At 28.1% G+C, this 25916-nt stretch overlaps 4 protein-coding genes and 1 long non-coding RNA gene across 9 annotated transcripts in view; 3 read left to right on the top strand and 2 right to left on the bottom strand.

Annotated features, from left to right (window-relative positions):
* The first annotated feature begins 45 nt into the window (after window positions 1–45).
* Window positions 46–6196, top strand: LOC130671901 (O-phosphoseryl-tRNA(Sec) selenium transferase). 3 transcript variants are annotated; one of them, XM_057476028.1, is made up of 6 exons: window positions 46–182; window positions 1109–1381; window positions 1462–1735; window positions 2709–3084; window positions 3153–3649; window positions 3715–6196. In XM_057476028.1, exons 2-6 carry the CDS (start codon window positions 1268–1270, stop codon window positions 3978–3980), a joined length of 1527 nt encoding a protein of 508 aa, XP_057332011.1. In that variant the 5' UTR covers window positions 46–182; window positions 1109–1267; the 3' UTR covers window positions 3981–6196. The 3 variants fall into 3 exon arrangements, with proteins under 3 accessions (XP_057332011.1, XP_057332009.1, XP_057332008.1); XM_057476026.1 differs by lacking the exon at window positions 46–182 and adding an exon at window positions 273–411; XM_057476025.1 differs by lacking the exon at window positions 46–182 and adding an exon at window positions 305–437.
* A 1145-nt stretch (window positions 6197–7341) lies between these two features.
* LOC130672274 (small G protein signaling modulator 3 homolog) lies at window positions 7342–13074 on the top strand. Its single transcript, XM_057476729.1, has 4 exons — window positions 7342–7711; window positions 8315–10276; window positions 10355–10515; window positions 10606–13074. The coding sequence occupies exons 1-4, from the start codon at window positions 7643–7645 to the stop codon at window positions 10796–10798; spliced, it is 2385 nt and encodes a 794-aa protein (XP_057332712.1). The 5' UTR covers window positions 7342–7642; the 3' UTR covers window positions 10799–13074.
* Window positions 13075–13162: 88 nt separating this feature from the next.
* LOC130672275 (glycerate kinase) lies at window positions 13163–15661 on the bottom strand. The gene is made up of 2 exons (XM_057476730.1): window positions 15049–15661; window positions 13163–14978 (listed from the first exon to the last, which is right to left on the bottom strand). The coding sequence occupies exons 1-2, from the start codon at window positions 15057–15059 to the stop codon at window positions 13286–13288; spliced, it is 1704 nt and encodes a 567-aa protein (XP_057332713.1). The 5' UTR covers window positions 15060–15661; the 3' UTR covers window positions 13163–13285.
* LOC130672276 (uncharacterized) lies at window positions 15213–19738 on the top strand. Of its 2 annotated transcripts, none has more exons than XR_008990674.1 (3): window positions 15213–15715; window positions 19098–19272; window positions 19434–19738. It is a non-coding gene; the product is annotated as an uncharacterized LOC130672276 (long non-coding RNA). The 2 variants fall into 2 exon arrangements; XR_008990673.1 differs by having other exon boundaries at window positions 15214–15769.
* Window positions 19739–20909: 1171 nt separating this feature from the next.
* LOC130672273 (uncharacterized) overlaps window positions 20910–25916 on the bottom strand; it is a 109332-nt gene continuing 104325 nt past the window's right edge. The window contains exons 5-6 of one of the 2 annotated variants that reach the window (XM_057476728.1): window positions 22634–25617; window positions 20910–21927 (exon numbers count right to left, since the gene is read on the bottom strand). In XM_057476728.1, coding sequence (XP_057332711.1) covers window positions 21820–21927; window positions 22634–24682 — 2157 coding nt within the window. In that variant the 5' untranslated portion in view covers window positions 24683–25617 and the 3' untranslated portion in view covers window positions 20910–21819. Of the gene's footprint in view, window positions 21928–22060; window positions 25618–25916 lie in introns of both variants that reach the window. The other variant, XM_057476727.1, reaches the window with a different exon arrangement.

Here is a 25916-nt window from a genome sequence, read left to right as displayed (position 1 = left end):
CGAGTTTAAAAAAACAAAAACATAAAATCAAAAGAAACAAAAGCGATAAAAGTAGAGCTAGTGTAGTGAGTTTATGATAATATAAAAACAGCCAAGTGGTATAACAGATCGAATTTTTATTTTATGTATATGGATGTAAAAGAGACAAGAGCGCAAGAGAGACCAACACAATAATACAACACGTTAGTAAGACTATAGATAAAAGAAATGAATAATAACGTAAAGTAAACTTTTATCTATCGAGGAAGCTGCGATTATTTTTTTGTTTTTTATTTAACCAACTATTTGTTTTTTTGACGCCCCTCAACAGTGTCGAAGCAATTACGTTCATTCGCGGTTCGTGTGTATTGCGTAAAATTAATCTCATTAGGTGACCTCGAGTATCACATAACCTAAAGACAGTGCGACAAGGTACAGTGTCGAATTGAATCAAACGAGTGAGAAAAAAAAAATTAAATATATATATATATAGATATACATGTATATGTATGTATATATATTTATAAATTGAATTAAAATGATAAATAAAAAATAATTCCCGCGTTTATAATTATTTTATTTCCGGTATGTTAGAAATCGTTTTCAATGATAACATGACAATTGGCTATTTGTTGTGCGAAAAAATTATCTAATATTTTTAGATGTTTTAGACAAAAGGCAAAAATATTAAATTCATGATTCAATATAAATGTATATGATAAGGCCCAACCCATTTTTATTGTTGAGATTTTGCCAATTTATTTTTTCTATCAACAGAATTTTATTTAAAATGAGCATTTTTGTTAATATTTAAATTAAGTTATAAAAATAATAAATTTTATAACGAAACACAACTTTTAACACAATTTATATTTATTTATTTAATTTTAAGATTTTATTATGCACATTTTGTGATAAATTTATTTATTTTATCATACTTTATTACACTTTATTTTTGCAATTTCATGTACTTTATTTTCTTATGTTTGTAATAAATATTTATTATTCACATGCAAATGAGTTTTTTTTAATTTATTTATTATAATTTACACCAAATGCACATTACAATTATTATTATTTAGAATTAATAATTTCTTATATTAATATTTTAATAACTACTTGTTATTAGCTTGAAAATTAAAAAAAAAATAAAGGACCATGCTCATCATTAAATTATAATAATTTATTCAATTTTCATTGAAAATATGGTATATTGAAACAAGAACTGATTAAAAAATAATTTAAGTAACACAAAAAAAAAACAATACATACATAAGTATTTAAAAGAATGAACAATCAAGCATTTAGTTTGGCTGAGAAACTAATACCATCAACTTACGTACAACAAGGTTTAAATGCCAAGAAAACGCGGGAAAATCTCATAAGAAGTTTTATCGAACACGTTAGTATGAAATTTTTAAAATAAATGTTTTATTAATTTTTTTAAAGTGAGGGAATTAATAATTTAAAAATATTCAATAGCGAAAATGGCCAGAAGAAGGATGGGATGATCCGACAATAGAAGCATTTCTTTCGGATTTATCACAAATGGACAGTAATAATTTTCCATTAAACTGCAGTGTTGGTGAACGAGAATCTCGTATTGTATCAAGTATCGTAGCGAGACGGCATTTTCGTATGGGTCATGGAATCGGTCGATCTGGTGATCTTGAAGAAGTACAACCAAAAGCTGCAGGAAGTAGTCTAATGTATAAATTGTCAAATGCATTAGTATTAGAAGTTATGCGATATATGGGTAAGATTAAATCTATTAATTACTTATATCATAATTTATACATACATCTTAGGGTGACCCAAAAAACCGATTTTTTTTTTTCGAGCCTCTCATGAAAATTTGATGGTTTAAGATGTTTTAAGAAGCCTGTCCAAAAATCAGCTTGATAAAAAATTTTCAAGAGTTCACTCACGAATTTTAAAAATTCCAAAAATGATCGAAATTCGGATTTTTTTGTTCTAAATTTCTTTTTCCTCATGGCAGCTATAGTTAATATTTGTAAAATCATAACTACGCTGAAAATTTCGGCCCAAAATTTAAATATTTAAACGTCGCTCTCGAATTTTGAATGGTTCCTGTCTTTTGGACGTTTTTGAGCGACTCTTGAATGTTAATAATAAAGCTTCTTGATTTTTTCACCATCAATTTGTATCATAATGAATGAAGATATAACCCGAGAGATAGAAATAATAAGTTATTTACATACTTTTTTATTTTATAATTCAATTTTTAGGTTTTTTTGCTTATTCAAAACTTACCCAATTTTATTATTTAAGACTGTCCTGCATATTTTCGGTTATGCAAAAGTTATATTTTAGTGAAATGACAATAATTGAGTTATAAAAAAATACAAAAACTAATTCATAGTATTAGCTATATATTATCAGTTAATATACAAAATTATCGAGCGCCGTTTAAATATTTAAATTTCGGGCTGAAATTTTCAGCATAGTCGTGATTTTACAAATATAAACTGCTGCTGCCACGAGAAAGGAAAAATTTATAAACAAAAAATCCGAATTTCAATCATTTTTGATATTTTCAAAATTTGTGAGCGACCTTTTGAAATTTTTGTATCGACCTGATTTTTAGAGAGGCTTCTTAAAATATCTTATACCAACAAATTTTCATAAGAGACTCGAAAGAAAAAAATAGTCGGTTTTTGGATCACGCTAATACATCTATATTTTTTAAAATAAATTACTTATTGTAGGTGTTAAAAGTATTGCTGGATGTTTTTTATCACCAATGGCAACGGGCATGAGCTTGGTACTGTGTATGTTAACTTTAAAACTCGACAGACCACGAGCCAAGTACGTTCTCTGGCCTCGAATTGATCAAAAATCAAGTTTCAAATCAATAATAACAGCTGGACTAGAACCAATTGTAATTGAGATGCAAATTGTTGGAGATGAATTGAAAACTGATATGCAAAGATTAGAATCACAGATGGCTGCACTTGGTGAAAGTATTGCTTGTGTTCTTTCAACTACCAGCTGTTTTGCACCACGTTCTTGTGATTCAGTTGATCTCATTGCTGCGTTATGTACACAATATAATATTCCTCATTTAGTTAACAATGCATATGGGTAAGTATCATAGATAGTATTGTTAATATTTAATCATAGATGTCATAATTATTTATTTTTTAAATTAGATTACAAAGTACTAGATGTATGCATCTGATTCAAGAAGCATCGAGGAAAGGCCGAGTGGATGCTTTCGTTCAAAGTACAGACAAAAATTTTCTTGTTCCTGTTGGTGGTGCTATTATCGGTTCGTTTGATAAAAATCTTCTAGATCGAATTTCAAAGATGTATCCCGGTCGTGCGAATGCCAGTTCTACAATGGATGTTATGATAACATTGTTGAGTCTCGGTATGACTGGATACAAACAGTTGATAGCACAGAGAAAAGAAATGTATGCTTATTTGAAAGAAGAACTTGGAAAAGTTGCTACAAGACATGGTGAAAGATTATTAGATACTAAAGGCAACCCTATTTCTATGGGAATGACTTTGCAGTGTCTTAGCCATCAGCATGATCATAAACAAGTAACTATGTTGGGATCTATGTTATTTCTTAGGAATGTAAGTGGTGCCAGAGTTATCACTACTACTGACATTAAAAATATTGTCTCACATAAATTTGAAGGTTTGTAGATGTTTAGTTACATTATATTTTAAAAATTTAATTTAACAAAAAAAAAAAAAATCTAGGTTGGGGAGCGCACAATAGCAATTATCCCATACCATATTTAACGGCAGCAGCAGCATTAGGAATGAAACGAAGTGATGTAGATGCATTTATACAAAGATTGGATAAAGCTTTGACTAAAGTACGACGACGATCAGCTCCAGTAACTCCAACTGCATCACTCGCTGGTTCAAGCATTAATGGTGATACTGGTAATCCTGGTGGTCCAGGTGAATCAAGTACGGCGTCTACCAGCCGTGCTAGCAGTAAAGATTCTTTGCGTAAATGAACCGTAATCAACGCAACTGGCCAGTCAAATCAGCATATTAATATCAATTTATAAGCATCTTTGTTTACAAATAGTATTTATAAAATCAACTAACGTAAAATCTTGTTGAAATTAAATATGATAAATAAAAAGATTTTATAAAAATGATGTGCTGATATGTCTGCTCAATTGCGTTGAGATATGCATAAATAAAATTAAGTGAAAAAAGAAAAAAATGTGAATTAAAGTTATTGCAATAAGCAAATTGCTGTAAGAAAAAAAGCGCTGGACGCATTTTTTCTTTATACTCAACCAAAGATCAATCACATCTATACGAATTTATTATTTAAATTTATAAAATAATTTTATTATTAAGTTTTTTTTTTCTGCCGTTATTCTATCTTTTAAAAATTTTATTTCTATTGTAATTTCAATATATGATTGAACGTATAACTGATTATAAATTTTAAGAACAACAGAACTATCATCAATAAGAACTAAATTTATGCAAACTGAGAAACAAAATATAAAAAAAAAACTAAACAATTGAATGAATATACGATAAAAAAAAATAGTGAGAATGATTTAAATATTAAGATAGACATTAAAAAAAAACTATTTAAACACCATTACTTTGTTCATACGATATAAATATTTAAACACATACTCCAAATTATAGACTTCGTGGTATCGATAATTATTAAAACAATATGGCTTTATTATAAATAATAATTAGTATAATTTTTTTTTAACTTGATTAAATTTTCATTAAATGCTTGATAATAAACGATATAGAAAGAAGAATTAAAAAGAAATATAATGTAGAAACGGATAATAAGAATTCTCAGTATTCAATACAGAAGTAAATAATTGCGCATCGCAACTAGATTTGATGGAGTAAATTATATAAAAAAGGAAAAAAAATAATGGAGTTAAGTAATTGCATGAATTTAGGGGGTAAATAAAATATAAAAAGAAATGTTACAGCTCACAGAATGAAGGCCTGGAGCCTCAACGAGACTTTAGAAATGTTATAATCAATAAAATGTAGATATTAGTTAGTGAATTTAATTTAGCTTTACACGTTGATAGTTAATTGCGTTAATCATGCATAAAAATTTTACATTTAAAGTTGAGCTTATTTAATGTATAATTATTATCTGTTATTTTCATATATTATATTCTTTTTCAAACATTTTTATTTATTGTTATAAAATACTATTTATAGATTCAAATTTATTTATAGAAGTGGCTTGACATTAAAGAAAAATAAAATAAACTATAACAAATGTTTGCAATTATTTCATTGAATAATTAAATGTATTGGCAAACAGAGTTTATGATGCCTATAAGACAATTAATAATAATTATATACAATAAATTAATAAAGAAATTAATTATTGACTAAATACCATATACTCCTGTGTAAATAAAATATATATTAAATTAAACTATTCATTTTAAATCATCGACAATATTCTCGAGTTTTTTTGTTTTAACATATATCTTTTTTTGCGATAAATAAATATAAACAAAATAAAAAAATAATAAACACTTGATCGTTGCTTTTTACAGTAATTTTACAATAACGGAGTATTGTATATAATAAATGGTATAATGACACTTACGGAAAGTGAATCATTGTACTGACTTGATCTCGGGCATCCTTCAATACGCCTATTCTTTACGTAACTGGCCTGAGAATACGTAAAGTATAATAAATAAATAAAAATAATTAATTAATAATCCATACGAAACATTCCATTAATTAAAAATACAAGAAAATAACCATACACAAATTTTCTTGGAATAGAAAATTAATAATAATAAAATTAAAAAAAAAAAAAGGAAAAAATAATAAAAAAACTTTATATCATTATACCTATAATAGTATAATAAAGTAATAAAAAATTTGAAGCTATAAATTATGTAAACGAATTTCGAAAATTCGAGTGAAAATTTAATAGAAATAAATAAAAATAGAAATTAATGTATACATAAATGTAGTTTTAAATTATTTCATATGATTATTATCTATATTATTAAGAGAATAAGGAAAATTTTGTTCTAGCCATATATATGGTAGAGTAAGTTAATGTTGTTAAATTTGGTATCATTAAAAAGGCCTTGATTTGAATTTGTGCCTTTTCATGGTTTAAGCTCTTTTTTATTCCCAGGTATCAAGATAAATCAATTAATCTATGTCATTCGAATTACATTTAAATCACGCGGGATAAAAAGACGATCGTATTTATTTTCTTTAAATAAATTAATATTTTAATTATTCTGTCACTGAATATGACTAAATATATATAACTATTATACTTATATTAGTATATATAATTAAGAGAAAATAAAAAAAAATTTAGTCTATTCCATGTCTTCTATGATAATAAAAATTAAACATATTTAATTTGATATTAGTGAAAAAAAAATATATTAGACGATTAATAACAAAAAATTTGACCGTGTTTCGATTTTTTTTCAAGAATCCCATGATTATACAATCAATAAGTTTGCAAATTAATGATTTGATTTGTCTTATTAAATTTTAATGACAATAAAAACAAACAAAAGATCCTAGAGTTTATTTAAGACTAGAGATTTTAATAAACAGTTAAATTTAATTCATATTTAATAAATTTGGTAGCAATACTCGGGCAATCACGTAGTGACTGTGGGTTGCTCGTCTATATTATTAAAAGAATAAGGAAAATTTTGTTCCCGTCATATCTATATGATAGAATCGGTTAATGTTATTAAAGTTGGTATCGTTAGAATGGTCTTGACTTGAATTTGTGCCTTTTCGTAGCTTAAACTCTTTTTTATTGCCAAGTATTGAGAGAAATTGATTTATCTATATCATTCAAATTACATATAAATTATACACGTAAAAAAAAAAATACGATGGTATTTCTTTTCTTTAAATAAATTAATATATATTTTAATTATTCTCTCACAGAATATGACTAAATGTCACTGAATATATAGCAATATTATTTATATCGCGTTACTGATTCCAAAATGACATATTTTTATACTCCCTTATGGTTTTAGGGAGCTTCTCAAAGCCAAAAGAGCGTACACAGAAAAAAAAGGATTCATTGACGCAAAAAATTTTTACCTAAAGAAAATTTTTACTTACCCTTAGAAATTTTTTACATTGTGAATTGAAAACAAAAATTTATTTAAAACTAGAAAAAATTACTTGGCACAAGAAATTATTTCTTGCCCAAAAAATCTTTTCTCGTCTCAAGAGAATTTTTTATTCAATTCATATTGCATAAAATTTCTTGGTGCAAGTAAAAATTTTTTGCAGCAAGAAATCATTTTTTCTCTGTATTTCATAAATTTAGTAGTGATATTTAGTAGTACAGATATTTTAAACAAAATTATAGATAACGCAAAGATATCTAAATAAATCCCGGGTAAATTTCATTTGTAAACTGGTAAGCACTGCCACCTAGTGAATGAAATCAAAATCATTAAATTTTACTCAATAAAAAAAAAAGTTTATATTTATAAATATCAATTTACGTCCCAGCTGTCAAAACTTGTGTGTTGTTGATTATAAAGAAAAATTTTAAATTATTTTATTAATGTTGAAAAATAAAATTTTATAAAAACAAAAATACTTTTTAGTATAGTATTTTAACAGAGAATTTATAGATTGATTGACAATAATGGACTTAGCTAAATCATTGTTCAACGTTAGAGATCATGAAGGTTACGTTGGAAAAGAAGATCACAACGTAAGTATTGGTTCTTAAAAAAACTGAGTGTTTTTTATTTAGTCATTTATTTATTTACGCCAGTCGGCAATTATACATTATTGAAACAATAAGTAAAAAATGAATAATAAACTAAAATTACTTATCAAAGAAACAGATAATATCACAGGAATGATAAAAAAGTTATAAGAGAAAAATAAAAGTAACAACAAAAAATAACAAATATCACTTATATATAAATAATGTCCAGCCGCTTTGCGACTAAAGAAATGACAGTTGATTACGTTACTAAATTTCTAGCTACACTTTTAAATTTATTCACCAAAACACCAAAAATATCAATCTCAGATGCAAATTCGTTGACTAACTTTGATATTCTGTACAACAGAGCTAGCGTGTAGTAGCGTTTTATTTTAATTCTTTTTACTATACTTCGATTGATTCTATGATACTGAAAATAACAGACGACTGATAATTTTTTTATTTTTATAAATAAATTACATATTGTTACAGAAAAATTTTCAAAAATCCTTCCTATATAATTATAATTTTTTTATTATAATTGTCTGTTGTCTGCTGTTTTCTTCATCATTATATTTTATCTTTTTGTTACGATGTTACCAGAAAAAACTTGAAGCACTCGGATCTGAAGATGAATGTGATGCAGATTTCAATGAGTCAAGTGAAGATCTTTTATCTCCAGTACCAGGAGGTCCATTTTCTGCTCTAACACCGTCCATGTGGCCTCAAGATATATTAGCAAAGCTCAGTCAACCTGATGATCCAAATTCTCAACCTGATTACAGGTTCGACGAGTTTGGATTTCGTGTAGAAGAAGAAGATGGTCCAGAACAGAGTTCCAAAAAACTTTTAGGTGTACCATTTGTTGAAGATCCACAACACAGGCAACAATGGTTGACATTAATGGAATTTAATCGTACACAAGAAATATCAGATACTCTATGGCATCGTACAGATCAACGTTTACCTAGAACAGATAAACTCCGAGAAATGGTAAGACGTGGTGTTCCTCATTCACTTCGTCCAAGAATTTGGATGCGAATGTCAGGAGCTTTACATAAAAAAATATCCTCAGATATAACTTACAAAGATATTGTCAAGGCATCGAGTAGTGATGCATTAATGACTAGTAAACAAATTGAAAAAGATTTATTGAGAACTATGCCAGCGAATGCCTGTTTTAGTAATTTACATAGTACAGGAATACCAAGACTGAGACGTGTAATGCGAGGATTGGCTTGGTTATATCCAGACATCGGTTATTGTCAAGGTACAGGAACAATGGCAGCTTCTTTGTTACTGCTATTAGAGGAAGAAGATGCTTTTTGGATGATGGCTACTATTGTTGAAGATTTATTACCAGCTTCTTATTATTCATCAACATTACTGGGTGTTCAAGCCGATCAAAAAGTTCTAAGGACACTTATAGCTAATTATTTACCTGATATTGATAATGTTTTAGTTCAACATGACATAGAATTAAGCTTAATTTCTCTTCATTGGTTTCTTACACTTTTTGCATCTGTTGTACACATGAAAATTTTACTCAGAATATGGGATTTATTTTTATTTGACGGCTCAATAGTGTTATTCCAGGTGACATTTGGTATGTTAAAAATCCGTGAGTCAGAATTAAAATTACTTGAAAATTCAGCTCAAATATTCAATGCACTGTCTGATATACCTGGAGATATTGATGATGTAGATCAATTATTTGAAGTTGCATTGGAAGTCAGTGGATCGTTAACAGATGTACTTATTGAGACACATAGGCGACGACATTTAGCGTATTTAATGGCTGATCAAGGTGGTTTAGTTGGAAATCCTGATGCAGTACCAAATTTACCAAAACAACACCTCAATAAACGTCAAATGAAACGTAATAAATCAGCATTACAGGCTTTTTTATTTGGTAATGATGACAATGAAGAGGATGCTAAATCAAAAAATATAAGACAAACAGAAATTCTTGTTGATTTGAGAGAAACAATTCTCCAATTAGCTAGACATTTTATTAATGTTGATCCTAAATTAAATAATGTATCATTAATTGCTGATTATACGATGGATAGTCATGCGAGAGATCATGATAATTACGTTAATGTATCGCGTACACGTAATAGACGAGCAAAAGCATTATTAGATTTTGAAAGACATGATGATGATGAATTGGGCTTTCGTAAGAATGATATTATAACAATAATTAGTCAAAAAGATGAGCATTGTTGGGTAGGTGAGTTAAATGGACTTCGAGGTTGGTTTCCGGCTAAATTTGTTGAATTACTTGATGAAAGAAGCAAACAGTATACATGCGCTGGTGATGATGCTGTCAGCGAAGCAGTTACTGACCTCGTAAGAGGTAGTCTATGTCCGGCTATCAAAGCTTTTCTCGAACATGGAATGCGCCGACCATCTTTTCTTGGTGGTTCATGTCATCCTTGGTTATTTATTGAAGAAGCTTCAATACGAGAAGTCGAAAAAGATTTCAATTCTGTTTATAGTAGACTTGTTCTTTGTAAAACATATAGGCTTGATGAGGATGGCAAAGTTCTCACACCTGAAGAGGTATTTTATTTTTCATATATTTTATTAATATTTCAGTATTAACGTATTTGATGTTTAAATAATTTTATTTTTTATTAGCTACTTTATCGTTGCGTTCAAGCTGTTAATTTAACGCATGATAATGCTCATGCACAAATGGATGTTAAATTGCGTTCTCTAATTTGTTTGGGATTAAATGAACAAGTTTTGCATTTATGGCTTGAAGTTTTATGTTCTTGTGTTGAGGTTGTACAAAAATGGTAAGATATAAATATAATGAAATGGATAAAACTTTTTTTTATTCAATTATAATTATCGATTATGAATAATGTATATAATTTTATGTGTAGGTATCAACCGTCAAGTTTTATGAACAGTCCAGGATGGGTCCAAGTAAAATGTGAATTAAGAATTCTCAGTCAATTTGCATTTAATTTAAATCCCGACTGGGAATTACCCCGGAAAAAAGAACAATCACAACCACTAAAAGATGGTGTCCGAGATATGCTTGTTAAACATCATCTTTTTAGTTGGGATCTGTGAGTTATTATAATTAATTAATTAGTTGATTAATTTATTTCGTCTAAAGTTTAAGAAATTTTTTAATTTATTTAAATCCTATATTATTTATTATTTTTAATTATTATACCACTTCAAAATTTATAATTATAAACAGAAAGAATGAAGAATTATGAAACGTATTTATTAAATAAATCAAATAGATATTTGAGTACCTGCGACAGCACACGTATCCATAATAACGATAATAATATAATCCAAAATGGATTTGTTAATTAATATTTTTTATTTAATAAACCAAAGATACAGCAGATAAATTTATCGGATAAATATTTTATTAGATACTTTTATCCGTCCTTTTATTATATTTCTCCATAGTAAATATTAATAATTTATGTAACCAAAAGTGCACTCCCCATGAGTTAAACATGGCGAATAAAATTGATTGGATAAAGTCATATTGTTTTGGTCCAAAAAATTTTAAAAATTTAATTCTATAATTGGCAAAGCACGTGAAGAACGAAAGTGGATTCAAATTTATTAAAAATTGTGGCCTACAGAATTTTTTCATGCACACTAATAGACTGACAACATTTAATGATCAAATTAAATTTCTTTTAAATTACTTAAGGGATCATTCTGGTTTAGGCAGTTAAAAAAAGGCTATTTTCATTAATTTGCTTAGAAAGGAATTGTTATAAACATTTATACAAAGTTTATTTAGGTTGGCTAATACTCTCTTAAAGTACGTAGAAAATATTTTTTTTTTCTATTTTCTCACTCTTCTAATACCTTGTAATGGCGGGTGAAGGTAACTCCGTAAAAAAAAGGTAGTTCGCTGGCGGCGGTGAAATTTCGATACCCGAGTCGAAAAGTTTCAGTATTATTTCAAACTGAATAAACTGCTAGCCAACAGTTGAAAAAAATAAAAAGTGTCTATTTAAAAAACATTATAAAATGAGTCTGAACTCAGACTGAAAGGTCGTCATATTTCACTTTTCAGGACCATCAGGTTGAAATTAAGCTTGAGAATAAATTCAAGTAGTCTGGATCTTCAGCTTGAAAATAGTTTAAAATTAAGACTTATCGGATTGATGTTAAGTTCCGCGGGTAAAAAAATAATAAATTTGTTTCTCGGCCGAAATTATGTTAGAGACGAGGATTTATATCATTATTATTATTATTCTATTTGATTAAATAAAGTAGAAATGATTGTAAGTATTTAATATTTATTTAATTGCCCGGGAAAAACGAATCATATATGATCATACATGGAAATTAGCAGTATATAGCTGTGTGTGACTGGATATGACCATTTTTAATTAAAAAAAAAAAAAAAAAAACAGATTGTTTTATTCTTTTTTTTAATTTCTTGTTCAATCATTTTGGCGACGCAGGGATTATTAGATATACGAAGAATTGAATTTCTAATCGAATTAGAAATTTCTAATCACGTTATTCAGTTTGAAGTCAGTGTCTTTTTAATGCTACAGTAGGTTGTTCAGTTTTAAAACAGCCTGAAAATTTTACGTCAGTTTGAAGCTTAAGATTGAATCCAGCTTTAATTTAATTTAACTAGTAGGCTAATCAGTTTGAATTAATGACATCTGGTAAGCTAAACAGCTTAAGTTAAGGCTCAATTAAGATTAGTCAGTTTCAAGTAAGGTTCAGTTCAGCGCAGTCAGCTTCATTTAAGGCCCAATTCAGCTTAATCAATTAGAAACAATGCTGAAACTTTTCAACTCGGGATAATGGCTCATCTAAAATGAAAAGATAAAAATTATTTACATTCAGTAGACGTGTAGCTCTCGTCTGAACTATGGTCAAATTTAAATTTTGATTTTAACTTTTTTTTTTTGGTCCAAAAACAGTGAAGAAAACTTTTCTTAAGTTTTTAAATGTTCTTAATGTTTTTTAAGAGTGTCTTAAACCTAAATAAGCTTTCTAAATATTTACAACAATTTCTTTCTAAACAAATTATTGAAAATAGCCTTTTTTGTTTACCGCCTAAACCAGAATGATCCCTTAAGATTAATTTTCTTTAAATATATAAATGAATGTAATTACTATTGAAATACATGTTTTAAATTTGAGTATTTATGTTATTTGATCAATTTATTTTAGTGATAATTTGATGAGAAAACAAAATTGCTCATTATTAAAAGTAAATTTATAAAAGCATACGCATGACGAGACGTTTTGGTGTACAATAATGATGTTATTAATATATATAAATAACAAAAAATTAGTATACATTTTAAAACTAAACCTATCAATTATAAATAAAATGTTAAATATATTCAGAATTTTTATCATATATTAAATAAAATGTATTACTGTGTAAAAAAAAATCAGTGTATATAATGATATATTGTATTATTAATTTTATTTATCTTCATCTTACCATAGATAAAGTGAAAAACAATAATGTGAATAAAAATTTTTTCATAAATCAATTTCTGTTTTTTTACTTGTAATTGCAAATCACAAATTTTTCATAGTTTTTTATTATTATTGCAATGAATTAAGAAAAAAATCGTGTTCGTTCAACGAAACTACAAATTCGTCGTTGATTGAATAATTTAAAGATTTTCTTCTAATATAAAAAAAATGTAAATCCATGACATTAGTACCAGTAAGTCCAGTTTTTACTAAATTACTGCCTTTCAGAAATCGTGAATAAAAATTATAGGAATCATTATTTTGCAAAACATTATTAATATCAATATTTTGTAACTCTTCTATTATCAAATCTTTTATTTTTTCGTCTTTTATTTCATTTTTTAATTTGTTATTTACTAGTTCTTGTAATTTAATTAATGTAGAATTTATTTCAGCATATCCAAATGCACCCGTAGCGTCTGTAGGTCCATCTTGCCCATCGGTACTGACACTAAGAAATATAACATCAAATGAATTTAATTCCGGACTATTAGTAATAGTTTTGAACCAGTCTTGAGAAAATCTTAGAGCAAGTTCTTGATTCCTTCCACCTTTTCCTGATCCAGTTACCAGCACAGAAGGTTCTCCACCAGCAATTAAAATTAATCCTTTATCTTCCATTACTTTAACAGCTTGATAAATTTCATTTGCTTTATTGTTCAATAATAATAAATCGGGATCATTATACATCACCTCATTAAATTCTTCAAACGAAATAGATTTAATCAAAGTTTTACATACTAAACTACACAGTTTAGTATAAGTTTTGCTAATTGATGTAACTAATCCTTGAATGTTATTAAGTAAGATTATTGAATTAAAACCTTTACGCAAACATTCTAACTTTGCATTTTCAATAGCCAATGAATTATTACCAATAATTATGTTTTTTACACGATTATTATAATTCTGATTGTATTGTTCAAGATTCAATTGATAAGATTCTTTGGACAAAAGAACATGTTTTAAATTTATACTTAATTGATTTAAAAGATTATATTTTATTAATATTTTTTCAATATTTTCCGGTGGTATTAAATTATAAACTGTTGGTCCACTGGCAATTAATTCAATTGGATTATCAATAATATCTGATAATATTAATCCAATTACAAAAGCGGGATAAGCCATAAATGCTAAACCACCAGCTTTAACCATCGATAATTTTTGCCTAATTAAATTTACTTCTTTTATATCAGCCCCTGAATTAAATAATTTTCTACAAATATTAAGCTTTTCTTCAAGAATTACAGGCGGTTTAGGCATTGATAATAAAGCAGAACCACCGCCTGACACTAAAACTATTAAAGTATCATTTTCATTTAATGATTGAATCATCTCAATTATACTGCGGGTTACTGATAAAGTATCATCATCTGGCTCGTTATTGATACTGTTTTCTTCATAATTTATTAAACCAGTCAATTTTGGTTGTATTTCTGATTTTATAGTATTTTTTGATCCTCTTGGTATGCTAACGATTCCTTTTATTAAACGATTACCAAGCAATTTTTCTAGAGCTATTGCCATACCCATCACAGCTTTACCAAAACCTACGATGTAAACTTTGTCTGTGATCGCAATTATTTCATTATCTATTAATAAATTATTATCGTTTACTTTAATTTTATTATCAATGATTTTGTTCGGTTTAACAGATTCCAAGGCAGCATAATAAATTTCTTTCAAATTTTCTTTAATTTGATGCAAACACTTTGGTTTTTGTGACATTATTTTAGTAGATAAAAATTGCTTGTTTAAACTAGATTTTTAAAAAAATTATTTCTTATAAAAAATGTAATATTTCTATTTGTTTAAAATTTAAAATTTACCTTTTTAACATAATTTTTTATAATTATCTGACAATAATGGTTTGAATTAAAAACTTTTATTTTAATTACATAATATACTTATTATAATTTTTTTTTATAGATAAGAGTTAAAAAATATATATAGATATACAATGCATATATGCGATGCATAAATATTTTGAGGTTAATAGAACTTTTATTATTTAATTATAACAAGAAAAAAAAAATTTGTATTGTGTATTAAATTTTTTTCTTTGTTTCGTTTTTCAAAAATGGCAAAAGGAAATGAGCGTGAATGTGGCTGACGAATGGCAATTGTTTAAGTTTTAGAATAAATGAATACAATGTGATTAGAGTAAAAATAAAAAAATACGTATGTAGACAAATAAAAAATCCATACGCGCGTTTATTGAAATTTCATTATTTTAATTTATTTATTTCAAATTTATAAATTGTGTCATGTCTGTTACACTCACCCTCATCAAAAGTAAAATTATCATGAGTAAAATATATGAAAAAGACAAATTGGACACTTGGGAAATATAGTGTACTATGATGTAATTATTATTTTAAAAACTGCATTTATTAATTTTCAAAATAAAATTTTTAAACATAGAAAAGTCCGCAATTCGAGTTATGACCATTTAAAAAACAAAAAAGAGGAAACACAGAATCAGAAGATATAATGGTAACTCTCCTCTGAGAAAAATTCAATTAAAAGCAGAAAGCTGCATTTTTGATGGTAGGTGTAGAGTAGAACTACCAGTTCTAGATACTCTAGAACTATTCGATTCAAATCCAAAAATTCGGATCAGCTTTCAAATATTTCATTTTAATTTAATGGTGAGCTTAGTTTTTTTAAGGTAACTGTGGTTATAAATGCATAAACAGTATGCCGTAGTAAGGTAATGTTCTAGATACTCTAAATACCTGTTTTATTTTATATAATTTTTAAAAACAACACATTTTTTTACCTTATTCAAAGATACTTTAATCATATTAATGGTAAATATCGTTTTTATATTCTTCATACATTAAAATAAAGTATAAAGTCCCGTAAATGGTGTACTGTCGGAAAAAAGTTATGTTTCCTACCCTATTTCATCATAATAAAACACATTATAAAGTATGGGAGTGCCGATGGATTAGAGAGGGGAGATAAAAAATAAAAACTACCAAAAAAATAAGTTTTTTATTTATAATTAAAAAACAAAAAATAGTAGTAAAAAATGAGGTCGATTCATCAGGTCTTATTCGAGATATCTTGTTTGAACAGTATTTTCAAACCGCAGACTAATGGGTAGTAATGATAAAATTTTTTTATTTGACTTTTTTTTACACTCAACTTAATAAAAGCAGCAGGTTTATTTATTAGGGTTTTGTCTTAATATTACTATGCGCTCCATAACTTTTTAGTGCGATATAAAAATAACAGATACGATTTAAGGTCAGTGAGTCGCATGACGATATGACGATAATGGCTCTGATTAAGAAAGATGATTTGAAGTGGTTTACAATGTTAAGTGTCCATAAAAAGCATGGGTACAAATAATTTGAGCATTTGGAATTATTTAAAATCATTTTTCTTAATCAGGGAGAGCCTCTCCAACTGCTTCACGTTTAAGGCACAATATAAAAAAAATCTTTTGAAAAAAATTGGAGTTCGTCAAACGATAAACAACAAAAAGGCTTATGTTGCTGATCTTCCTTTTTCAATAGATCGTGGAATTAGTGCAAAGTTACAGGATCAACGAGTCATGTTAAAAAATCTTGAAATATATATCCGAAACGAGTATCTAAACCCAAAATTTCCATCTGTCTACAAGTAAAATAGATACATGCTGACATTATCTTATGCTCTTACATATCGTGTATATCCCAATAGAATTTTTTTTTTCCGCTGTGTATAATGGCATAAATTATCATTTTTAAAGTAAAAATAATTGAATAATTCTTTCCTTCACTTTTTACCGGATTGGCCTGGGTTCGATTCTCAGTTTAGATTATCCGATTATTTTTCTCAATTTATTTATAAATTATTCACTAATAAGTCCCCTTTCTTGTCCTTCCCGATTCCCTTCCTATCCGAGTTTTCCAGAAAAAATGTGAAACACGGTACGTATTTATTCGCGTATGTTGTTTTGCATTCCTCACATTATTTAATATTGTTCAAAATAATATAATTTATAGTTGAAAAAATAAAATAATTTTTCCTTCATCTATTGAAAACGAAAAATAATGGAAAACTATTAATTTAATTATCCTATTTTAAAATGTTTGTTAAACTTAATAGTTTGTAGTGATTTTACGCTCAATATATTGAAGATGAAAGAACGGCATAAAAAATTTGTTTTGTTTACAATTTTACGAACTATAACTTTTATCTTTAATATTATTCTATATTCCGTTTTGTCTTTTTATTGTAAGTCGAAAATTTCCTTTTTCATAAATTAAAATTTCTCCTCTTTTCCCATGAGTCATCACGTCATCAGTAATCCCAAGCTTTACAGCATGTTTCATTACGGGGAAATACACCTACCATTAAAACTGCAGCTCTTTATCTTTTAATCAAGTTTTCCTGGATTATTCATAGGGAACTATGTTTCTATTTATATTTAGTAATGAATTAATTAATATATAATATAATAAATAACGATATATAATTATCAAGTATTCAACTGAAATAAAAGCAGTCTTTGTTTCTTTTCTTAATTTTTTTGTTGTATTAGCCGTTTCAAGTGAAAAGATCTGAAAACCGCCTGGCCCTGCGGGCCAGCCCCAAAACTTTCCACCTTGTCAATACATTTTTGAGCTCTTCTAGCTCGAAAATAGTAATGTCGCACATTCCATTGCGAAAATTCAAGAAATAAACGATAACAAAAAAAAGAATAATGAAGCAAGTCATTGTTTTTTTTTATTTTATATCAGCAATATCTTTGGAAATAATGAACCGATTTTGATGGTTGAGGTAGCATTCGACGGGGCTTATAAAGTTTTAGAGCTGATTAGATTTTGGAATCAATTCATCGAGTACATTACAAGTTATAAAAAAAAAACATTTTTGAACAAATTTTATTTTTGAAATATCTCCGAACGTACCGTACCGATTATACTCAATTTCTCAAAAATTGTTGGAATTAATGTGCCGCTTCAAACGTTAACTCAAAAAGCCAAATTGGTTTATCCGTTCAAAAGTAACAGAATATTTACATGCATATATATATGCGTATATACGTACGTACACACACACATACATACACTCGGACATAATCTTGAAATTAGTCAGAATAGCTTCCTAGAATCTCAAAACATCAAAATCTGTTGAAAATTCGATTTTCGAAAATCGGACCGAAACCAATAACTTCCCTTTTTTGAAAAGTTTCAATTTTCTTAGCGGGAAGTTAAAAATAGAATAATGAAATCTTAGTTCATTAGTACTTGAGACTTGACTAGTCGGTTCGCAAGATGTAAGTAAAAACTTATTGAAAGTTCTGAAAAACAATTATCAAAAATCTCATTGAAAGCAAATCTATTATAACATCGTTCATAAACGTATTTTTACTTTTGAGTATTATTTACCTATAATTCATAATTATTATAACGGATTACCAATTTTACTAATTACTATTTGTTGAACCCAGTAGGCAAAGAGTATTAAAAATTAATTTTCGATGATATACAAGGGTGATTCATTTCCGGTGAAGTTTTTTTTTGTACTCCCCAAGCAAAATATCATTATATATGTTAAAATATAAATTCCCTCTAAATTTTAACCCTTAATTTAAATTCTAAGTACTTTTTACATAAAAAACTTTAATAATTGTTCTTATCAATTATGTTTAATCTTAAAAAGTGTCAACTAATAATTTTTATTATTTTTTACTAAATATTTTTATTTGAAAACAAAAATAATATGTTGTAATAATTTTTACTTAAAAACATTGATTAACATCATCAGTTGGTTATTTTTATCAGTATTTTTTTTTGTGGACATCGTTATTTCTTTAAACGTTTTTAGTGACAGATTTGAATTTTTTACCGTCGTAAGATTAATTTTATTTATGTTGCAGGGTTACTATTCCCGTACGACCTCAAATGTCAGTTTAATCAACAAAGATTAGGCAACAAAAATTTAATTTTATTGAATTGATAGAAACAACCATCTAGCGAGTACTGTTGTCTTATATAAGTATAGATATTTGGAAAAATTTGATCATGATGAAAACACGATAATAAGGAAAAAAGGTATAGAAAAATTTAAATAGTTTATGAAACAATCGTTGGGTATATGAATCACAGTCTAGAGATTATATGCGGAGAGGAAATAAATAATTCATATAATTATTCATAGAAATCATAAGTTATTAGATAATTGACTAGTCTTTGAAGTTTTGATATCATTTCAGCCGTAGTAATGGTAGGTGATGAAGAATTTCCATACGAAGTTTCAGTTGTACGGAATGATTTTGATATGTGGCATTACGTAGAACTTATATATCAAGACTCACTGGTATTTTATTCACTATAAATAAAGTTCAGCTACTAGGTTTCAATGTATTGTCGATATGAGAGCCACCAAGAATATAAATGTTCGAACGACGAACGTTGAAATAATATTTATCTGAATTCAAAAAAAAATTCGACGCTTGTGTTTGTTTTTAAATTTTAATAAGAAAGGGTATACAAAATAAATAACTCTTTTTATGTGTATATCATGTCTATTAATTTTGTACAAGTATTATACAAATTATTTTTACAGAATTCGAATAAGCATCCATGATTTTATGTTTCGAATAATCTTAATACTATATTTTTTATTTATGCCTCATCTTTTTCTTCAATTTATAATTTAAATAAAATTATTAGAAAATTTATTTGCATTTAAATTACAATTTTAAACAGTCATTTTTATAATTTTTATTTTATACTCACGATTGTTATCATGAGTTTTTGTTTATGTGAGTTTCCTCAATTAATATCAATTATTTCCTTAGTACGTGCAATTTTATTTACTCATGAAATATGATTTTTTTTGCAATATTAATTAATAGAGCAATTAAAATCTTTCATTTAAAAAATGTCACTTTGATTCAAAAGAAAAAAAAAATACAGAAAGCATATTCGTATTTGTATGAGTATATGAGTATGTGTGTGCCGTACAAAGCGAATAATAATGTAATTAAATTGTATTTTATTTATTACAATTAATTAAATAAATAAGAGAAAAATGTTTACAGCGTAACGTATATAAGAATACACTAAGTCGACTGGCAGTTTGACATTAATTTAAAGAAAATGTAATAAATACATTATTATTATTTATATATTTTTATATATATAAATTATTTTAAAAAATCACATTGTTGTACAAAAATGTTTACAGTTACATTTTTTTTTTTAATTATATTGAGTAAAATAATTAAAATATTCTACTTTAATACTATGCAAAATGCAATTGTCATTTTATTTTGTCAATTTAATTAATACCTATATGATTATTTACATCACTTAACAGACAATAAAAAGCGTGAAAATAAAATGAGTACTATTTTGTACCATAAATTCTCGAACACAAAATTAATAAATATTGTATTTATCGAGTTGCTGGCCGACGTTGGAAATAAAAAAAAAAAATTAAATTATTTAATTGTGGATAAAAAAAAATAATACAAATATTTTCTGGCACATTTGTGTAGTAAATATGAGTCTTTTATACTGTTAATGTTTTTTGTTCATTATTGTAAAACATAATACAATTTAAAACTTTATAAACAGCTATAATCAATACTTAACTGTTATTTTAAAAGTTAAATAATTTAATTAAGTAATTCAATCTTATAAACTAATTAAGTTTATCAATAAAATACTAAGTAACTAAATAATATTGACTGCACAACTTTCTTTTTACTCTATATTATTTCAATTCAATAACAAACAATTTGGCTGTTAAAACTTTATTATTTTTTTCATATTTAAAAATTTTTTTTTAAGTATTTTTTTATACTTCAATTGTTTAACTTTTTTTATTTTTCTTAAAAATAATATAAATATTGTTTCTCTTTTATATTTCGTATAGCAATTACTTCGAATGAGAAGTACATTCGTATATTTATAGATATAGTTCAGATGAAAGATGCGTTGAGATTTAAATGAATGATTTTATTATTGTTACTATTATTAGTAAATATTATTATTATCGTTATTATCATTATTGTAATTATAATTATTATTTATTATAATAGTTTTAATATTTTTTTTTTATTCAAGCATTTAAAAATTGTGTATGTATTATAATGCATGAGTAAATATTTTTAAAAATATTGGCTGGGGGTAAGCCGATAATATGTATTTTGTTTTGCGAGAGTTATAAATTCTTTATGAATTATTACGTGTAGTAATGGTTTTTTTTGTTAATCTACGCACATCTTACATCTGAAGGTATCTGAAGATAATAAATTAATTTCAAAGTACTATAATAAGTTGACAAGATTGGTTTTATTCTATTAATAATTCAATCACAAGAACTTTTTTTTTTGTTATTAAGTACCGAATGCCAAGATTGTAATCCAAATTCGAAGCTTTTATACGTTATCCATTCATAAAAATTGTTTATATATAATAAGAAAGTCTAGGCAAGGTTGCGCTATACGTTTGTTTTTTTGTCATTTTCTTTGTTTGTTTATTTTGACAAAGTCTACAAATTTTTAAATTTGTTATTTTTGGCGCAGGGACATTGCAAGGGTTGAGTTAAATATCTAAGGCTGGTGTTTATACATGGGGCATATCTTACAATTATAAAATTATTTCCCTAAGTACCGAACTTCGGTTTGATAATGGACAAGTCCTCACTGATGTATTGTCGGCTCTTACAATGACGTGTCTCGTTGTTGCAGGAAACAACTATTGAAAAAAAAGAAAAAAAAAAAATTATAAGTTTAAAATTTTATTTTTTGTCATTAAAATAAATTTTTCGAGGAAAAAAAAAAGTAATAGATCAGAGTAAATAATATATAATATAATTTATAAAGCTTACTTTGTTAACGAGCGGCTTTGGAGAACGCCATTCGACGCGAGCCACTCGACATAGTTTCTACGTATTATTGTAGAGTTGATGATGGCTCTGGTGGTGTGCCGGGTGATGGGCTTGATTGGAATGCGTGTGCTGTAACGAGTGTTGGTGGGGATATTGGTGCGGGTGCTGATGGGAATGCTGATGTGCTGGTGTATGCCTCGCACTATACCTCACACTGCCAGCAAGTGAACTGCCACCTCTTCCATGAGTACCAATAATACTTTGTGAGTCTGAAAGATCTTCTTCTTCAGCACCAAGACTACGAAATCGTACGAACCCATCTTCAGCGACAAGCATTGTTGATCCAGATGCTGGTGGTTGTTCATTTAAATTACCTTGAATAGGAGTATGTCTACCTCTTGTCTCAGAACTTCTGAGAGTTTGTGTTCCATTGCCATGACGGCTCAATGAACTTCTTCCTTCATGAGGAAAGTGTCCCATAGTACCTGATTTGCGAATGGAATGTCGCTCGAATGTGCCAGAAATATTCAGGTGCTCAGGAAGAGTATTCAATGGGAAACTATCATCGTATACCTGTTTTCCAGTTCTCATCGTGTAGTTTTGAATAGCTTGATTGGTACTGCAAATTGCTGGATACAATGCGTCATCCATATTCTCTGTGGATGTTGAGCTACCACAGGGAAATAAAGCAAAACCTGAGTGAGCTGAATGCTGCTGTAATTGTTTCTCTCGTAATGGATACTGAGAGAGACTTGCAACCCAAGCAAGTAATCCACAAATAGATAGTTCAAGAAGTCGAACGGAGAATTCCCAGCCCCACCAAAGCCAAGGATACGGTAGTTCACGTTCCTGAACACCAAATATACCGTAAAGTTGAACAAATCCCATTAATATGAATAGCAATGCTGTGGCAATCGTTGTGGTTATTGCTGTACCAAGTACTATTATAGCTGGATCACCTGCTACATGAGGACCCACTGATTTATTGTTCGTCAGATTTATCTGAAATCGCACCACTCGGTATACATACATGTAGCACAGACCAAGAGTTACACATACGACGATATAAATGCATTGACAAATCAGGGGAAAAATTCTCATACCACCTTGATAACCAAGTACATGAGTTGACACGTGAAGAGAAATACACAAAACAATATGAACTGTTGAGCAGAGCGCTAAAGCCATTGGTGATAAAAATTTATTGTTTAGTGATGGTGCTTCGGAACATTTTGCCAAGTAGATGACTAGCGTAGCAAATGCCGTTGATAGTAGAGGTGCTGGTAGATACATCAACACTTCAGACAGTGGCTCAGAAAATGATTTATCGAGATTGTAGGCATCATAAAAAAGATGAAAACATCTTAATGTACAGACAGTCGTCAATAGTAGGTGAACTGTCAAAAAATATGACTGAGTAAGAAGATTTGTAGCTTCATTGAATCGAAATATTTTGTAGATTGAATAAAGTGCCATTAATGTAAACATTATTGCAGCAACGTAAACATGAAGAGACCAAACAATTTTCCAGGTTGACTCCAAGGGATGTGTATCCACTTGTGGTACATTGTGATCACTGTGAACTGGTACTTTTGACGGCGCTGGCGGTTGCGGTTGTGGGAATGGCAGTCTTTCAGCACCAGCGATTTCAATTTGATCCGCTTTGACATCTTCATCATCACTTTTGTGTGGATCTTCTTGTCGCCTAGTATTTGGTAAATTTAATATTGTTGGGTAACTTACAGCTCTAATTGATCCTGTGGTTGTTCTTATAGTTGTAGTAGTTGTCGTTGATCTTTGAGTTGTCGATGCAGCTGGTATATTAATTTGAGGTGTTTTTGTTGACAGTGGTTTAAGTAAAATTTCCGGAATATCCTGTTTCCTACCATTACTACCCGAAAGTATCCTAGAAATACTAGACGATTGAAGAGTAGGAAGATAATCATTACTATTATTTTTTCTTTCAATTTCGTGTGCTGGTTCTTCAATTTTTTGTTCTTTACTCGGTGTATTTAAAGCTTTATTTCTCGAAGGTAGTTTCTCTGGTTGTTGGACGGAACTTTGAACTAAGTCGGGTGGCCTTATGGGTATTCTCTCATGCGCTGGCGTTAAACTGGGAGGGGGAATTGGCCTTCTTACGCCTGAATGCGATTCAGAGTTTGTTCCCCTAAGAGTTGGCTTATCAGCAAAAGGGTTAAGATACTCTGGAGGTAAAGGAGGTGTAAAAGGCGCTCTCGAGGGTGGCGCATAAGATGGTAATTCTCGAAATGCTGGTGGTACAGTAACCCGAGGAACTGGATATCTAAATGATGATAGTAATGGATTTGCCGTTGTTGTCAATGGCGATGGTACTGTTGACAGTGTTGAACTGTCTGATATTTGAGCTTCATATGTTGGTAAACTACGTTTTGTTGTTATTAAATTGTGCGTGCCTTTTTTAGATATCGCAGCAATATTTTTACCTAGCGGCGTGAGATCCGAATTATATACATGACTGTTAAAATCACCTTCCCTCGATCCATGTGTAAGCTTCGTACTGAAGAGAAATAACACGATCAATCGTGTAATCATTCTCCTTGACGTCTTCATACACGTCTTCATTATTTTTTTTTTCTTTACCATGGAAAATCACTCGCTAGTCTCATTACAATATTTTTAGAATTTATTTTTTTACTATAGTTATAATGACTATTATTATTTTTATTTTATTTATTTCTAATTTAGAACGACGAATGAACTTAAGGACACTTAACGGGAGAGAGATAATATTTATTTACTTTTGCTTCTTGTTTTAAGTATTTCTTTTTTTTTTTTGCCGTTGCGTCGATCGATAAATTCGCCTCGGAAATATTGGCAAAGTAAAAATGTCTTTACAACGCAAAGAAACTTAGTTGCCAAAACAGTATCGCTTTGGCTTCGAACTTTCTTGAAACTTGCACTGGTCCGTATACTCGTTTCTTCTGCGTACTACACTTTACATCGTTTTTTTTTTGTTTTTTGTTATCCTTTTTTATCGTGCAACAATGCAGTACAAGCACACACAGTTTATTACCAACCCGGAAAGCTCGTTTTTTACTTTGTTTTTGTATAACGATTGGTAGTAAATAATAATTATAATATTTTAAACAAAATATTATTATTATTTTTGCTTGTGTAAGAATAATAATAAAGTTTATCACTGAATTTATCACTATTGCCGAATGTTATACTATAGTTGACTTAATAATGATGACAAACGTTAAGTTAAATTCTCTTAAAGCCAATTCAACTTTTTGTTTAACGTTAGTTAGACTGTATTCAGTAAGTTACAGATGAGGTTGATTTCGTGACCACTTATATCTCTTTATTCAGCTTCTATTACTTCTTAAGTGTGTTTGAGTGGAATTGAAGATTGAATCCAAACAAACTTGATACTCTTAAAGATCCTTCCATGCAAACTTCCTCATTAATTCATATGATATCATTTCTGTTAGTTTGTTTTAAACAACTTGTACTTCTTGTATTAATCAACGATGTTTGGTTTCCACGAGTTGATGATCATCCAGAACTCCTGATTCCTATAAAAAAAAAAAAAAAATAAAATAAAATAAATAAATTAAATTAAATAAAAATGAAAAAAAAAAAAAAAAAAAAAAAAAAACCAATATTTCAATCTAATTGTTTCAGTAGTCAGGAAGTTGTCAACATTTTTCATTGTTCGTATACATTATCAAGATAATATTTCATAACCGGAAGTAGGTCAGATAGACGATTGCGATAGTAGACTAGCGAAAAGATTTACTTTGGAATATACACATGGATTTGCTTAAATTTGCATCTAAATAAGACTAAAAAAAGTTATCCACCAGAGTGACAG

The sequence above is a fragment of the Microplitis mediator genome, chromosome 7 (genome assembly GCF_029852145.1).
Source record: "Microplitis mediator isolate UGA2020A chromosome 7, iyMicMedi2.1, whole genome shotgun sequence".
Taxonomy (NCBI): Eukaryota; Metazoa; Arthropoda; class Insecta; order Hymenoptera; family Braconidae; genus Microplitis; species Microplitis mediator.
This window is presented reverse-complemented; position numbering and strand designations above follow the sequence as displayed.